This window comes from Mus caroli, chromosome 12 (assembly GCF_900094665.2).
Source record: "Mus caroli chromosome 12, CAROLI_EIJ_v1.1, whole genome shotgun sequence".
Taxonomy (NCBI): domain Eukaryota; kingdom Metazoa; phylum Chordata; class Mammalia; order Rodentia; family Muridae; genus Mus; species Mus caroli.
This window is the reverse complement of record NC_034581.1, coordinates 107,845,647-107,863,050: the sequence shown is the minus strand read 5'-3', so window position 1 is coordinate 107,863,050 and position 17,404 is coordinate 107,845,647. Positions and strand designations below refer to the sequence as shown.

At 48.0% G+C, this 17,404-nt stretch overlaps 3 gene segments (V, D, J or C); all 3 read left to right on the top strand.

Annotated features, from left to right (window-relative positions):
- The window catches only part of LOC110306477, a 768,718-nt gene extending 762,431 nt beyond the window's left edge, over positions 1-6,287 (top strand). The window contains 6 exon segments of the C gene segment in view: positions 2,146-2,460; positions 2,572-2,910; positions 3,193-3,510; positions 3,618-3,950; positions 5,777-5,892; positions 6,011-6,287. Of these exon segments, the coding sequence occupies positions 2,146-2,460; positions 2,572-2,910; positions 3,193-3,510; positions 3,618-3,950; positions 5,777-5,892; positions 6,011-6,019 (1,430 nt within the window).
- LOC110306604 overlaps positions 1-17,404 on the top strand; it is a 540,063-nt gene that overhangs the window by 417,800 nt on the left and 104,859 nt on the right.
- LOC110306607 lies at positions 8,245-17,128 on the top strand. The segment is given in 5 exon segments: positions 8,245-8,698; positions 9,079-9,183; positions 10,154-10,474; positions 16,664-16,821; positions 17,042-17,128. Coding segments are annotated over 5 exon segments (1,047 nt in total).

Here is a 17,404-nt window from a genome sequence, read left to right as displayed (position 1 = left end):
GCTGAGCTGAGCTGGGGTGAGCTGGGCTGGGTGAGCTATGGTGAGCTGAGCTGGGGTGGGCTGAGCTGGGTGAGCTGGGCTGGGTGAGCTGGGGTGAGCTGGGGTGAGCTGGGCTGGGTGAGCTATGGTGAGCTGAGCTGAGGTGAACTGGAGTGAGCTGTGCTGTGCTGGGGTGAGCTGAGCTGAGCTGGGGTGAGCTGTGCTGAGCTGGGGTGAGCTGTGCTGTGCTGGGGTGAGCTGAGCTGAGCTGGGGTGAGCTGTGCTGAGCTGGGGTGAGCTGAGCTGAGCTGGGGTGAGCTGGGGTGAGCTGGGCTGGGTGAGCTGGGGTGAGCTATGGTAAGCTGAGCTGAGGTGAACTGGAGTGAGCTGTGCTGTGCTGGGGTGAGCTGAGCTGAGCTGGGGTGAGCTGTGCTGGGCTGAGCTGGGGTGAGCTGAGCTGAGCTGGGGTGAGTTGTGCTGGGCTGAGCTGGGGTGAGTTGTGCTGGGCTGAGCTGGGGTGAGCTGAGCTGGGTGAGCTGGGGTGAACTGAGCTGAGCTGGGGTGAGCTTGAGTGAGCTGGGGTGTGCTGAGCTGGGGTGAGCTGCAGTGAGCTGAGCTGGGGTGAGCTGAGCTGTTTTGAATTGAGCTGGGGTGAGATGAGCTGAACTGGGGTAAGCTGGGATGAGCTGGGGTGAGCTGGCTGATCTGGGGTGAGCGGAGCTGGATTGAACTGAGCTGTGTTGAGCTGAGCTGGGATCAGCTGAGCAAGAGTAGAGCTGGCTGGCCAGAACCGGGATGAATTAGGCTAAATGAGCCAGATTGAGCTGGGATCAGCTGTACTCAGATGAGCTGTGATGAGGTAGGCTGGGATGAGCTGGGCTAGCTGACATGGATTATGTGAGGCTGAGCTAGCATGGGCTGGGCTAGCTGATGAGCTAAGCTTGAATGAGCGGGACTGAGCTGGACTCAGATGAGCTGTAACTGGATGATCTGGTGTAGGATGATCTGGACTCAACTGGGCTGGCTGATGGGATGCGCCAGGTTGAACTCGGTTCAGATAAGTTAGGCTGAGTAGGGCCTGGTTGAGATGGTTCGGGATGAGCTGGTATAAGATGGACTCGGACCATGAACTGGGCAGAGCTGGGTTGGGAGACCATGAATTGAGCTGAACTGAGTGCAGCTGGGATAAACTGGATTGAGCTAAGAATAGACTACCTGAATTGTGCCAAACTGGGCTGGGATAAATTGGGGATTGTCAGGATTTAGATGAGCCGGACTAAACTATGCTAAGCTGGCCTGGTTGGATGTGCTGAGCTGGCCTGCTGCTGGGCTGGCATAGCTGAGTTGAATTTAGATGAGGAAGGATGAGCTGGGCTGAGCAAGGCTAGCCTGCTTGCATAGAGCTGAACTTTAGCCTAGCCTGAGCTGGACCAGCCTGGGCTGAGTAGGTCTAAACTGAGTTAAAAATCAACAGGGATAATTTAACAGCTAATTTAACAAGCCTGAGGTCTGAGATTGAATGAGCAGAGCTGGGATGAACTGAATGAGTTTCACCAGGCCTGGACCAGTTAGGCTAGGACCTCGTTCTAGGCAGACTGTGTGCTACAGTGGAGTTTCAAGATGATTCCATGAGTCCTCCCCGCCCCCAACATAACCCACCTTCCTCCTACCCTACATGCCTGTCTGGTGTGTAAATCCCAGCTTTGTGTGCTGATTACAGAAGCCTGAGACCCTCCCCCACCTCCACCTACCTATTACTTTGGAATGAGAATAGTTCTCCCAGCCAGTGTCTCAGAGGGAAGCCAAGCAGGACAGGCCCAAGGCTACTTGAGAAGCCAGGATCTAGGCCTGTCCCTGAGAGTGGGTGTTCATGCACCTAGAGTTGGCTGATGATGGCTGAAGGGCCAGATCCACCTACTCTAGAGGCATCTCTCCCTGTCTGTGAAGGCTTCCAAAGTCACGTTTCTGTGGCTAGAAGGCAGCTCCATAGCCCTGCTGCAGTTTCGTCCTCTATACCAGGTTCACCTACTACCATATCTAGCCCTGCCTGCCTTAAGAGTAGCAGCAAGGAAACAGCAGGGTGTAGAGAGATCTCCTTGTCTGACAGGAGGCAAGAAGACAGATTCTTACCCCTCCATTTCTCTTTTATCCCTCTCTGGTCCTCAGAGAGTCAGTCCTCCCCAAATGTCTTCCCCCTCGTCTCCTGCGAGAGCCCCCTGTCTGATAAGAATTTGGTGGCCATGGGCTGCCTGGCCCGGGACTTCCTGCCCAGCACCATTTCCTTCACCTGGAACTACCAGAACAAAACTGAAGTCGTCCAGGGTATCAGAACCTTCCCAACACTGAGGACAGGGGAGAAGTACCTAGCCACCTCGCAGGTGTTGCTGTCTCCCAAGAGCATCCTTGAAGGTTCAGATGAATACCTGGTATGCAAAATCCACCACGGCAGCCAAAACAAAGATCTGCATGTGCCCATTCCAGGTAAGAACCAACCCCTCCCAGCAGGGGTGCCCAGGCCCAGGCATGGCCCATAGGGAGCAGCGGGGTGGGGCTTAGGCCAAGCTGAGCTCACACCTTGACCTTGCATTCCAGTTGTCGCAGAGATGAACCCCAATGTAAATGTGTTCGTCCCACCACGGGATGGCTTCTCTGGCCCTGCACCACGCAAATCCAAACTCATCTGCGAGGCCTCGAACTTCAGTCCAAAACCGATCACAGTATCCTGGCTAAAGGATGGGAAGCTCGTGGAATCTGGCTTCACCACAGATCCAGTGACCGTGGAGAACAAAGGATTCGCACCCCAAACCTACAAGGTCATAAGCACACTCACCATCTCTGAAATCGACTGGCTGAACCTGAATGTGTACACCTGCCGTGTGGATCACAGGGGTCTCACCTTCTGGAAGAACGTGTCCTCCACATGTGCTGCCAGTGAGTGGCCTGGGCTAAGCCCAACACCTACCCCTCCCAGATTAGGGAAGTCCTCCTACAATTATGGCCAATGCCACCCAGACATGGTCATTTGCTCCTTGAGCCTTGGCTCCCCAGAGTGGCCAAGGACAAGAATGAGCAGTAGGCAGCAGAGAGTTGAGAATCAGCTGGAAGGACCAGCATCTTCCCTTAAGTAGGTTTGGGGGATGGAGAAGACTAAGCTTTTTTCCAGCTTCACAACTAGATATGTCACAATCTGACACAGTGTTCTCTTGACTGCAGGTCCCTCTACAGACATCCTAACCTTCACCATCCCCCCCTCTTTTGCCGACATCTTCCTCACCAAGTTGGCTACCCTGACCTGTCTGGTCTCAAACCTGGCAACCTATGAAACCCTGAATATCTCCTGGGCTTCACAAAGTGGTGAACCACTGGAAACCAAAATTAAAATCATGGAAAGTCATCCCAATGGCACCTTCAGTGCTGTGGGTATAGCTAGTGTTTGTGTGGAAGACTGGAATAACAGGAAGGAATTTGTGTGTACTGTGACTCACAGGGATCTGCCTTCACCACAGAAGAAATTCATCTCAAAACCCAATGGTAGGTATTCCCCCTTCCCTTCCCCTCCAATTCCAGGACCCTTTCTGTACCTCATAGGGAGGACAGGTCCTCTTCCACCCTATCCTCACTACTGTCTTCACTTACAGAGGTGCCCAAACATCCACCTGCTGTGTACCTGCTGCCACCAGCTCGTGAGCAACTGAACCTGAGGGAGTCAGCCACAGTCACCTGCCTGGTGAAGGGCTTCTCTCCTGCAGACATCTTTGTGCAGTGGCTTCAGAGAGGGCAACCCTTGCCCAAAGAGAAGTATGTGACCAGTGCCCCAATGCCAGAGCCCGGGGCCCCAGGCTTCTACTTCACCCACAGCATCCTGACTGTGACAGAGGAGGAATGGAACTCCGGAGAGACCTATACCTGTGTTGTAGGCCACGAGGCCCTGCCACACATGGTGACCGAGAGGACCGTGGACAAGTCCACTGGTAAACCCACACTGTACAATGTCTCCCTGATCATGTCTGACACAGGCGGCACCTGCTATTGACCATGCTAGCGCTCAACCAGGCAGGCCCTGGGTGTCCAGTTGCTCTGTGTATGCAAACTAACCATGTCAGAGTGAGATGTTGCATTTTATAAAAATTAGAAATAAAAAAAAAATCCATTCAAACGTCACTGGTTTTGATTATACAATGCTCATGCCTGCTGAGACAGTTGTGTTTTGCTTGCTCTGCACACACCCTGCATACTTGCCTCCACCCTGGCCCTTCCTCTACCTTGCCAGTTTCCTCCTTGTGTGTGAACTCAGAAAGGCTTACAACAGACAGAGTGTGAACATGCGATTCCTCCAGCTACTTCTAGATATATGGCTGAAAGCTTGCCTAACCTGATGCAGGCAGCATTCAGGCACATGCATAGACACGTATGCATTTATACATAGATATATAGGTACACATGTGTAGACACATACACAAATGTGTATTCATGGACACACACAGACAAAGGTACACATATATACACATGAGTTCATGCACACACACATGCATGGACACTTACAAACGCCTTCAGAGACAAATAGGCATGGACACACAACCACACACAGAAACAGATACCAATAGGCATGGTCCTGTGTACACAGAAACAGACTATAGGCAAATATACACAAATAAACTATATAGATACAAAGATATGCATATACACACATATACAGAAACATCTTCACATGTGTACACTAACATGTGGACAGGCATGGCACACAGATACACCTGGACTCTGACCAGGGCCGTAATCTCCAGGGCTCATGGCTCAGAGAGTCTACACTAGGCTGGGTCACTGATACTCCTAAGGAGCCCACTCTATGATTGGGAGAGATAGCCCCAGGAACAAAGTATGCCTATCTGTCTCAACACCATGGGGCAGAAGATACTCCACTAACCACCCATGACAGAAAGTTAGCCTTGGCTGTGTCTCCATTAATAGAACACCTCAGAAGACCAATGTGAGATTGCCTAACCCACTCACACCCACCCTGATCTCCAGTTCAAAATGCAGAAAACATAATGCAGTTGTCCAAAAGAAGCCCCCACCCACCCACACACAGTCATACACACCATCAAGGAGCCTCTATAAGGAGTCACCACCCAATAACACTGCCTCTTTGGGCTCATATCCTGGACATTCTTCATATTCATATCCATTTAGGGCCTAGGCTTTAGATATCCCCAAGGGCTCATCTTTACAGGGATCAGAGATCCCAATAAATGCCCTGGTCCCACAGCCTCCCTCAGGTATCTGTCTGTTTATCTCTTGGTACCAAGACCCAACATTGCTGGCAGGGGTAGGACAAGCAACGCACGGGAACTCTGATCAAAGAAAGTCATGAGATGCCTGAGTCCTTCAGGAAGTAAGGAGGGACAACCTCTGGTATCCCTGTTCTTATTGCTAAAGCCCAGGAGACAGGGAAACCTGCTCTAAATTCTCAGTCTAAACAGCACCGATGGTGCCACCTGCTCAGAGAAAGTCCAGAGCACTCCAATATCATTTTGCCACAGTTCCTGAGTCCACCTTTACCCAGGTCCATACACTGCATCTGTCTTGCTTGCTCTGCTGCCCCAGGGCTCCTGGGACAAGGCTCCAAATTAGTGTGTCCTACAGCTTGACCTGTTCTGTGCCTCTGTCTAGCTTGAGCTATTAGGGGACCAGTCAATACTCGCTAAGATTCTCCAGAACCAGCAGGGCACTCCAACCCTTATGCAAATGCTCAGTCACCCCAAGACTTGGCTTGACCCTCCCTCTCTGTGTCCCTTCACAGAGGGGGAGGTGAATGCTGAGGAGGAAGGCTTTGAGAACCTGTGGACCACCGCCTCCACCTTCATCGTCCTCTTCCTCCTGAGCCTCTTCTACAGCACCACCGTCACCCTGTTCAAGGTAGTATGGATGTGGGGCTGAGGACACAGGGCAGGGACAGGGAGTCACCAGTCCTCACTGCCTCTACCTCTACTCCCTACAAGTGGACAGCAATTCACACTGTCTCTGTCACCTGCAGGTGAAATGACTCTCAGCATGGAAGGACAGCAGAGACCAAGAGATCCTCCCACAGGGACACTACCTCTGGGCCTGGGATACCTGACTGTATGACTAGTAAACTTATTCCTATATCTCTCCTGTGTTGCCCTCCAGCTTTTATCTCTGAGATGGTCTTCTTTCTAGACCGACCAAAGACTTTTTGTCAACTTGTACAACCTGAAGCAATGTCTGGCCCACAGACAGCTGAGCTGTACACAAATATCACATGGAAATAAATACTTTATCTTGTGAACTCACTTTATTGTGAAGGAATTTGTTTTGTTTTTCAAACCTTTCCTGTGGTGTTGACATCCCAAGGATTATCTGAATAGAGCGTAGGAACTGGAAATGGAGCAGTGCAGTCTGATGGTACTTAAGGGAGAAAGAGGGAAAGGAGGTATGGAAGAAGGAAAAAGAGAAGTAGAGGGGGAGGAGAGAAGGGAGACAGAGAGAGAGACAGAGAGAGAGACAGAGAGAGAGAGCATGCACTCTAACAGCAAAGTACAACACAGACAGCCAATGGGTAGCACTCTGGTTTATCTACCCTGATGGAAGAAGGGAAGTAGGGCAGAGAAAATTCCAGGCTTAATCTCCCAAAAGCAACTGATCCTGGAAACTAGCCTCTAGCCTTAGGTCTCTGCTCTGTCCCCAGCCCACCATCTTAAGCTGGTGTTGCTTCAAGCTAGTAATTTGGGTCTTATCCCAAACCTTTGTGGTATGTGGGTGTGCCTTTGGGGAGTTGGCTGAGATTTTGAGGATGTTTTTACCCCTCCCACAACATGACAAGCCCTAGGGGTTAGTCAATAACTCAAATTCTCTGTCTATAACAACTGCTGTATGACTATATGAAGAAATGGGATAAAGATGCTGTAGTCACTAGAGGACAGATAAAGGCCTGCTCACAGAGCAAGAATGGAAAGGAGAGGAAGGTGGGTCATGGTCTTCACTTCAGAGAAGGAAGCACAGCAAATACAAGGTGAAGGCCATGCTAGTTACTCCCTTGTTCATCATGTGGACAGCGAGAGAAGCCCACTGACATGGGAAGTTTGGACTAACTGACTACATTGAGAAGAGGATCTGGAAGCAGGGCATGAGAGAGAACATCAGACCATGGGAGGAATCTGTGTAGATGCCAGTGTCCTAAAGAGAGTCTTTAAATAAGTGTGTGGGGTAGCACCTTGGTGATGGTCCCTTTCTGAGTTGGGATTCTAGTGGGTAGCTGCAGGATACAGAGAGCAGAAATCATCTAATGGGAAACCACTGTAGAGATGATAGGACTCATCACCAAATTCCAGATATATTGTAGTCATTCACCATAGTATGTACTTCTCATACCAGCATCTATTTTTGTTACCCTGGGATGCTGGGGCAAAGTGCCACACATGGCAGTTTGAGCAGCAGAACTCTGTTCTTTCCCAGTTCTAGAGGCCAGAAGTGTGGCTACAGAGAATCTGTCATAGACTTCTAGCTCTGAGGCCATAGCATTTGGTCAATCCTTGTCTCCTGGCACCAACATCCCAGTCACTGTATGTCCTTTGTACCCAATGCCATGTTTCAAGAACCCAGTCCTACTGGGTTTGATGCCCACCGTGATTCAGCACAAGTTCATCTCCACTAGATTCCACCCGCTATGACCTCAGAGCTAGAAGTCTGTGACAGATTCTCCCTGCTGCACAGAGGATACCAGCCTGCTGTAGCCCAGACTCCTGGCCTCTAGAAAAGGGAAAGAACAGAGTTCTGTTGCTCAAACTGCCATGTGTGGCACTTTGCTCCAGCAGCCCAAAGAAACTAACATAGATGCTGGTATATGACGTAGGGTACAGAGGTGACTCTGGAATTGGGTGATGAACCCTGACATCCCTACATGAATGTTGGTTTCAGCAAGCAAGTTTGGGGGGGGGGGAAGGTCACAGGTCTACACTTATATCTTTTGCTTGCCTCTGGGATACTGTATAATGGGACACTGAAAATATTTGATATCCCAGAACCTGAGAAGGAAGAGTAGTGCAGACAGAACCGAATCATGACTTGGGGAAAGGAGTCAGGCTGCTCTGCTCAGATGATACAAGCTGCTCAGGGGCCTATGAGAATACAGAAGGCTGGCTGTTCCTGTTAGAGTCACAAAAGAATTATATTCATGGGGGGGGATCATTGCTGCTTAGAAGAATAGGAGGTAGAGCTCTTCCTAAGAGGGGGTTTCAGAAAAAAAAAATGATGGTGACAGAGATACAGGCTCCTGAGACTGGCCATAGGGCTTCAAGGCCCTTCTCCCCTGTCTGCCTGGGACTGAGTCATTTTTATGACTCTGGCAAGAAGAGTGATACTGTCCAGACCTCACCTTTGTCCCCAGTTCCATGTCCTCAGAACTTCACTATCTGTCTTGCAGTTGGTGAAAAGGAACCTGACCTGTTCCTCCTCTCAGAGTGCAAAGCCCCAGAGGAAAGTGTACAGATAAACCTGGGCTGTTTGGCAATGGGAAATCAGCCACTGGAAATCAGCTGGGAGCCAAAGAAACCGAGTATAGTTGAATATGTCTTCCCCTCTGAAATGAAAGATGGCAAATATAGAAGGATTCTCCGGGTCACTGTGCTGGCCTCAGAACTGAACCTCAACCACACTTGCACCATAAATAAACCCAAAAGGAAAGAAAAACCTTTCAAGTTTCCTGGTGAGTATCCCTGGACCATGCAGAAGGGCCTTGTGGGACTTCCTATACGCACACTCAGCTAACCCCCAAAGATTGACTGAAGCAAGACATCCACCCAACTTTGATCCCTCCCCTTCCTTGCTCTTCCCCCATTCATTCCCTCCCTTTTCTCAGCTGCTTCATCAATGCAACACTTAACATCCACACCTCAGAAACCCTATACTAACTGTGCAAGGAGGCAGCTGGGTGAGCAAAGGCACTAGCTATGTATGCCTGGGCCCTTCCATAGCAGTACCATTCCATCCTGTGGCCCTCCTCTCTCACTGTGTTCCATCACCCTGGGCTCCTTAGAAGACTCTGATCTCTCACCATCACTTTTTGTCCATCTTCTTTAACTCCAGGATCATGGGGTTCTCGGTCCTCTAAGAAAGTCACTCCAACTCTCCAAGCAAAGAATCACTCCACGGAAGCCACCAAAGCTACTGCCATCCAAAAGGACATAGAAGGTAAGAAGTCCAATGTGCCTTACATCAACTCATCTGTTCAACCTTACACCTCTTGCTCCTGGAAACCCTCCATGACTCTTTCTCTGAGCTGTCAATGTACATCCTAGGTAGAAAGGGTTACTAAAATGAATTCTGTACTACTTGTAAGCCAGGCCCTATATCCAGGCACAACAAATACCACCACCTAACCCTGTGAAGCCATCATCCCTTTTTGAGCTAATGCTAAACAGAGGAAGGACAAGGACCTACCTAGCCCATTGGACCTGAGCTCTGTGTATCTGATCCAAACTGTGAGGTCCTCATGGATTCTGTAGGCATATGACCAGACAGACAACAAGACATCACTGAGATGCATAAGAATCTCGTTAAAGGGCTAAGGACCATCACACCTAGACTGGAAGACTTATTGTACCCCACATGCTGTCTTCACCTCCTCCTAACTATATTCTCTCTCTCTCTCCCTCTCTCTCTCCCTCTCCCTCTCCCTCTCCCTCTCNTCTCTCTCTCTCTCTCTCTCTCTCTCACACACACACACACACACAGCCTAACTAGGTTGGAAGATAGGAAGCCTAGGGTTGGGACAGAGACAGAATAGGGACATAGAGAATAGATGGGGCACCAAAGAAACCTACAAAAAGCCACACAGAAGCAAGCATGGGTCTGTTCAGGCAGCACTGGGCATCTCTAGGAGCTAAACAGTGACCAGAAGAAGCAATGTCTCCAACATAGGCCTTTCCTTCCCAAGCTCTTGGGTCCCAAGGCAAGGGCAGTCTATTTTCTAGATGAAACCTATGCCACCCCAACCCAAGGCTGTCCAGTGCCCCACCTAACCATATGTCCTTCCCCCAACATTGTTCAAGCCATAACTGTAATCAGATAAGAAAGGGGATTTCCTCTGTCCTCTCACACATTTCTAGATACCTCCATTCCAAACATGACAAGATTAGCCTCTTGCCACTTCTCCTTGCAGGAGCCATGCCACCCAGCAACCTCACTGTGAACATCCTGACCACATCCACTCATCCTGAGATGTCATCTTGGCTCCTGTGTGAAGTATCTGGCTTCTTCCCCGAAAATATCCACCTCATGTGGCTGAGTGTCCACAGTAAAATGAAGTCTACAAATTTTGTCACTGCAAACCCCACCCCCCAGCCTGGGGGCACATTCCAGACCTGGAGTGTCCTGAGACTACCAGTCGCTCTGACCCCATCACTTGACACTTACACATGTGTGGTGGAACATGAGGCCTCAGAGACAAAGATTAATGCCAGCAAGAGTCTAGCAATTAGTGGTAAGTCACAACTGGGTAAGAGTGTCAAGCAAGGACAGCACTTGGTACCTATGATAGACAAATACTCCTGTTTGGGAAGAGGAAGTCTGCATTGTCTAGATAAGAGGAACACTGTGCTTATCTGTTTCAGTTTAAAAGACAAAACTACATAACACTTCACCCTTTCTACAACGCTTACATTTTTCAGCCCTCTCCTCTATGGTGTTTCCTGAACCCTGGAGAAAGTAATATAGATGTTTATTTATTTTCTAGGGCCACTATTCCAAAGAAACAATCACTTATTATTAGCAGCTTGACCAAGTGTGAATTTCCCCCAGTATCCACTTCTGCTCGCTGTGGGATGAAGCTTCCCTCCATAAGTAAAGTTGAAGGTTGTGGGCATAAATGCAAATGCCTGTAATCCAATTTTACAAGTCCATGACATACATTTAACAAACAATAGCAGTTACTTCTCTAATGGAACCTATGAACTCCCTGGCCATAGGCTTTTCCCTTCTGCAGAGCAGAGCTTAAATCCAATAGGGAAGAAGTTGGTACCCATAACTGCCATACCACTATTACACCAATAAGCACATCTTACATAGCAAGACAATTAGTGTAGCACTCAAAGTCCATGTTCAAGAGAGAATGTTGGCAACAGCCTATATAACATCTCCCAGCACTGAAAAGAAAAGAAAAAAAAGAAAAAAAAAAAAAAAAAAAACCAGCGGGCAGCTTCCACTTCAGTCCTAGCCCATGTTTTCTATGTCTTACAGCCAAAGTTAGTGAAGTCTTTAGCAGTAGGAATTTACCATCTACTTCTGGCATGCAAGTAAAATCAATGGTGATAACTTTTGTGGCTTGTGGCTCCTTGGGGGCCTCCCTGAACAATAATTTATGCAGAGGTAGCCCAGCTTTGCCACTGGGGCTTCCATTAAACAAACTTTGGATCGAGGGAGTGTCTTTTTCTACCTGCACACAGTGATTCCTATGTTTAACTCTTAATGAGTCACTGTTGGTTGTTGTTGGTTGTTGTTGTTGTTGTTGTTGTTGTTGTTTCTATCAACCTGGCCACTATAGGGCTGTAAGGCAGGTGGAAGCATCACTGGCTCCAGCTGTTCTCGGTCATGCTCTTCCTATCAATGTTTGTGAACTGACTGCCCCTTTTACTGTCAGTTTTCTATGGGTGCCTATGTATAACACTGGGTTGGGCGAAACCATTGATGGCAGCTTTTCCCACTGCTTGCTTATCCATGTAGGTGAGAGCACATTCACTCTAACTTGAGAGGCTTAGGCCTTTATGAAGTCTGCCTAACATATGGGACAGGTAGGCTTTTATGCTTACCCATCATGCATCCATGTGCTGGTACCATAAGCAAAATCATACCTCACCTGCTCATGTAGCATGCAGAGGATCAGAATATTTCACAAGAATGCCAGAATCTCTCATTACTCTCTGGCCTTCTCTTAAAGATCACATCCTCTAACAAAGCTCACCAAAGCCACTAACATCTGAGTTAGTCCTACTCAGGTACACATTTCTTAATGCTCCAGCAAAAGCATTCCTACCCACTTCATTGGGCACTAAACACCACTTCTCACATGTTTAGAGTTTTTTGTTAAGACTTTAAATTATCTTTCAGTCATGTCTGATGTTCATGGGCACCTCAGCCAGTAATAACTGAGTATTTCTGGTGTGTGCAGGTTTTTGTCTGTTTTGTGTTGTTTATATGCCAGGAAAAGCTGTTTAGCACAGATCTAATGGGCATTCCCCTTCCTTCATGGTGTGGCTATTTCTTTTGAGTTAAAAACATCCCCTCTTGTGGCGGGGGAGGGCTAGAGGTCGATGGAATGATTTCCCGAGTTTCCTCAGATAAATGAAACCTTTGTCTCAGGGAAGGAGGAATGGTTCGACTTCTGTTTTTCCACTTCATGATGTTGACTCTAGCCTCTTCCATGCCTACAGGCTATGAAGGAATCCATCATGCTTTTCTCTCTTCCTTCCTTATCTTCTTCATAGGTTCCAAGTGGGTTCCTGTGGTTTCCACAGGAAAGGCTTTTTAGCACAGATCTGATCTGCACTGTCTTTCCTTTATCCCATGCCAGCTCTGAGAGACAGAAAGCCAGCATCTCTATCATAATCTTTCTTTTGCCTTCAGAATCAGAGACCACTGTGAAAGGCAGCATCTGTGCATCTTTTTTTCCATTGTACTCCTTCATTACATGAGCAAGATTTTTCTAAGCAGACAGCTTAGCCTTCATCGCACATCTTAGAACATACTGCAAATGTCACACAGACAGCTTGCTATGCCATCCTATGTAGACTATTTTCAAGGATTGCAATACCTTCTCTAATCTGAAATCCATTCAAGTAAAACCACGTGTTTCAGGTCCAATTCAAGAAGGCATGCCACCTCATACCATGTAAAAGAAGATGGTCAGCCAAAATTCCTGCTCTCTCAGACAGCTCAGACTCGGGAGCAGAAGTTCCTATCACCTCTAGCAGGGAGTAAACAACTACTACTACAACTGGAAGCATACTATCTCCTACCATAAAAGATGCTAGCTTCTCTGATACCTTAGACCTGAGGCAAGGAATCCTCTGCCTCATTTCTTTCGTCCGCTGAAAAGCCCACAGGACCAAGGGCTGCTGTAAGCTTGACACAAGCTTGGGGTTGAAAGGTGTCAGACAGGCTTCACCTGAGGGGCCCTATATATGAGTGTAGTGAGGATGGAACAGGCTACATGGGGCATCCTCCAGCATCTTGTCCTCAGAGTGGCCTTCAGAGCCCAGGCTCAAGTCAGCCATACTTCCCCACTTAGACCCTGGAAATGCCACAGTATGTCCACAACCTCCACACCCAGGTACACAAAATTGAGAGAGGGACCTAGTGGGACTGCAGCAATCACATGAGGCCATACCTGGACCAGCCAAGCTGCCAGTATAACAGTCTTGGGTCTGAGATTTTAAAAGCTTGGTCTGTTGTCTATGCCTTGGGATCTTCAGGATGCCTTAGGATCCATCGAGAAAGTCCTTCAGAGATCATGCCTATTTCTGGCTGCACTGTACTGACTGAGAACAGGGGCTACAGCTCCACTGTTTCTCATGGCCTACCTCCTGCCAGGTGGGGAAGGCTGGAACCACTCCCCTCATGTGGTGCCTCATTAGTGCTGAAAGGAGCCTGGCCTACACTTGCCCCAAATTGGGCTTTTCTTTTCCCCTGTGGTATTGCTTCCTCAAAGGACTCTAAGATTTTCTCTTACTTGACTCCCTCAGGATCTCTCTACAGATTTTCACAGGTCACTCCTCAGAGCTAGAGTCATACCAGCATGACTATCCTCTGCCCACATTCACACGGCATGCTTAGGAAGTCTGGGCATGCTCTGTAGTCATCTTCATTAGGTTGTTCCCACCTGCCTCTCTATCTGCCCCTGCCCCGCTTCCCTTGTTCTGCCTGTTGGTCTCTCCCTACTCTGTGCTTCACATGTCTTGAGGTAGATACATCTGCCTGAGTCCCACATAACACTTCTCCATCACACCAACCCCTGAGAACAATAATGTTCTTAGTTCTGTCGACTATCACCTCCTGACTTGTCTCTATGATGCTATTCTGCCCCTCCTACCCATCCATCACCCTGTTGCCAAGGCACTCTCTGAGACATCTTGTTTCTACATAGATATGGAAGAACATTTGATTAGGCATGTAGGCCATGGTGAAAGAAAAACACCAAGTAAACTTTTAACATCACAATTTTATTTAAAACTACTAGAGAGGGCTCAGCAAAGCTCAAAGAGACTAAGTTCCCAGGATATGGCTGTTTTATCCCATCCTAGGCACAGACAGACAGAACAGTGGGACATCTGTAATCACCAAGAAATCAGCCAAATTTTTAATAAACACCTTAGCTGCCGAGAGGGATGAGAACACAGAAGAATCCCAAATTCTGAGCCAATCACCCCTCACCTAACCTCCCACACAGGACACTGCTAAGCAAGAAACACCTTCGAGCACAGTGTGGGCAGAATATCCATCTTGTACCAGCTCCAAGGCCTGCTGAATATAAGGGTTATCCCAAAGTACCTAGAGCCAGAAGTCAACTATGATACCCCAGCTCCAGCACAGCTCAGTTCCCAGTTCCAAAAAAACAGGCCTTCCATGACTGGTGGATGAGATGATATGCACTTGTATCTCACCCCCAGACTCTACAATCCATGTATATACAATGTCTAGCATGCAATCAGTAATTACAAGATACAAAATGATTGATAACCAAGACAAAGACAGTACATGGGATTAGACCTGAGGTATGTGAAAGGTTGGGAAAGCATTCATAGTGTCCCTTGCTACAAGAAGTCCCAGAGCTTTACAGGGTGTAAGCAGATCCCAACCTCCCCCATTGGCAAGTCTTCTCAAAGCTGCTTCTGCTACTAGAGAACCCTCTTTCCCAGCCACCTGCCACTAATTATCACTTATCTGAGTTTTCCCCATGATTCTAGGATGCTACCACCTCCTGCCTGAGTCAGACGGTCCTTCCAGGAGACCTGATGGTCCTGCCCTTGCCTGAGACCTTTCTAGGCTGAATGGTCATCATGCCCACTGTCTGGTTAGCTTGGTTGCCTCTGTGTTAAGTTGCTTCATACTACATGTAGCAAGGAAAGTTACCTTTCCACTTCTCAAGACACTGTAGAGAAGCACTTCTGTAAATTATAGTGAGAAACAATCAATAATAAATGAAATGTACAAACATGAACCTCTCTTATCTCTATGGGACCTGCCCTAAGGCCTCTTGTGGATGCCGGAAACCTCGAGTGTTGCTAAGCCATGTGTCACTTCAGTCATTAACCTGTGGCTGAGGTGGATCCTGACTGACAAACAGACAGGCATGTAGTCAGCTTGAAGCCTGGACAAAGAGAAGGCTGACATTCCAGGCAAAGCAAGAGCCTGTCACATTGTTCCAAAGTGTGTGGTTTAGAATCAGAAGATTTCTGTTTAAAATATACTCAAAAAGTTATAAAATATCAGCCAGGACTATTCATAAAGCTTAAATCTGAGAGAGAGAGAGATTCGTGTATATACATATGTGTGTGTGTATATATGTATATGTGTGTATATGTGTATGTGTATGTATGTGTGTATATTGGTGTGAGGGTGTCAGATCCCCTGGAATTAAAGTTATAAACAGTTATGAGCTGCAAAGTAGGCTTTCCAATGTCTTGTTCTCCAACCATAGGTAATTGAAACTGGAAACTACAGGTAAAGGAGACTGCCAAGTGTTTCTTATTATGCTAAGATTCAGTGGTCTACAATATTCACATGATTTCACTTTGATATGGTGAAATGCCTTTAGGTCAACGCATCCACAGACTTCACAGTGACCCCAGCTGAGCTTACATATAATGTCAAACAGCACTTGTGGAATAGATACCCAGGCAGCCCTGTGACCAATGGTGTTTTCCTTAATTCTTCCCATCTGCCTTGGACTGTCACACCTTGAGTTGAGATGTGCTTTCTGTGGAAATGTATTTCCCTAGGTCTGTACATCAGCCACCACTCTTTCTGACCTTGGACCATACTTCAGTCTCCAGCTGGGATATTCATATGCATGCTTAGATATGGCATAACCATCTTTAACGTCGTCTAGTCCCTCCTGTTACCTTTAGGATTAGGTTACCATAGCTAGGATGCTTTCCAACCTCTCCCTCCATCTGCAAAGGCTCAGGGTTCCTTCTGACTCTGGAGTAGTACTCTTTCCCAATGAGTGCACCATGAACACTATTCTTCCTTAGAATGTTACTCCCCTTTCTCTGCCTTTTTCATGGCACATCTTTCTGAGAAAAACCTACCTGGTCTAGCTGCTCTTTCTGGGTCTTCTTAAGTTGTAACCTATCTCCTGCACCATCCAGGTGGCAGTGGCATAGATTCACATCAGGTTTGGATTCAGATATGCCAATCCCATGCAGACCAATCTATGAGTGAGATTCCAGGACCCAGCATGGGTTGTGGGGGGTAGGATTATTTGGGGCAAAGTGGTTAGTAGGCACTTGGGACAGGAAGTGATAAATATTAGCGGGAGGAGGGCATATGATCAAAACATTGCTGCTGGATGTGAAAGCTGTACCTTCAGGTTCAGTGTTCAGGAGACCAGGTTAATAAGAAATGATCCTTCTGTAGGGTGGAGACCTTCTCACGACCACTAGTTCTTCCCTAGGCATAGTCAACACCATCCAACACTCCTGCATCACGGATGAGCAAAGCGACAGCTACATGGATGTAGAGGAGGAGAACGGCCTGTGGCCCACAATGTGTACCTTCGTGGCCCTCTTCCTGCTCACACTGCTCTACAGTGGCTTCGTCACCTTCATCAAGGTGGGCCTCCTACCACCTCCTTCTGAACCCTTCCTGGGCACATGTAAGATACCCTTCCAGGGGCATTTTGAAACCCATTGGTACTTCTGGAGTGGCTAGGGAATACACAAGTAATTGGGAGGCCATGGTCACTGTTCAGCTTCTGGGCCCTATGTAGCTCCACGGACTTTCCCTGTTTCTCAGACAACAGCCTCTGTATGACCTCACGGCTCTCTGGCAGGTGAAGTAGACCAGGACAGCAGAATCCTGCAACTACAGAGAAAAGCGCTTTCCCTCAACATGAAGCCAACTAAGAAGATACCTTCTATGCAGAGAAAAATGCCAAGGCCTTCCTCTCAATACCTGCTCTCTACCTAGCCTCCCAGACTCAAAATGCCTAGTATTCTTGGCTATAGGCAAAGCAGGTGTTCTGCTGCTCCAGCCCTACTCATCGATGTCCCCTGCCTCCCCCAAGTCCTCATCATTCCAGAAGCATGCTGTGGTCTGCCCCACCTGCCTCCTGGTAATTTGTTTGTTTGTTTGTTTGTTTGTTTCTGTGGTCTAAATAAACTCAAACCACATGAGATCTGAGGAAAACAGTGGA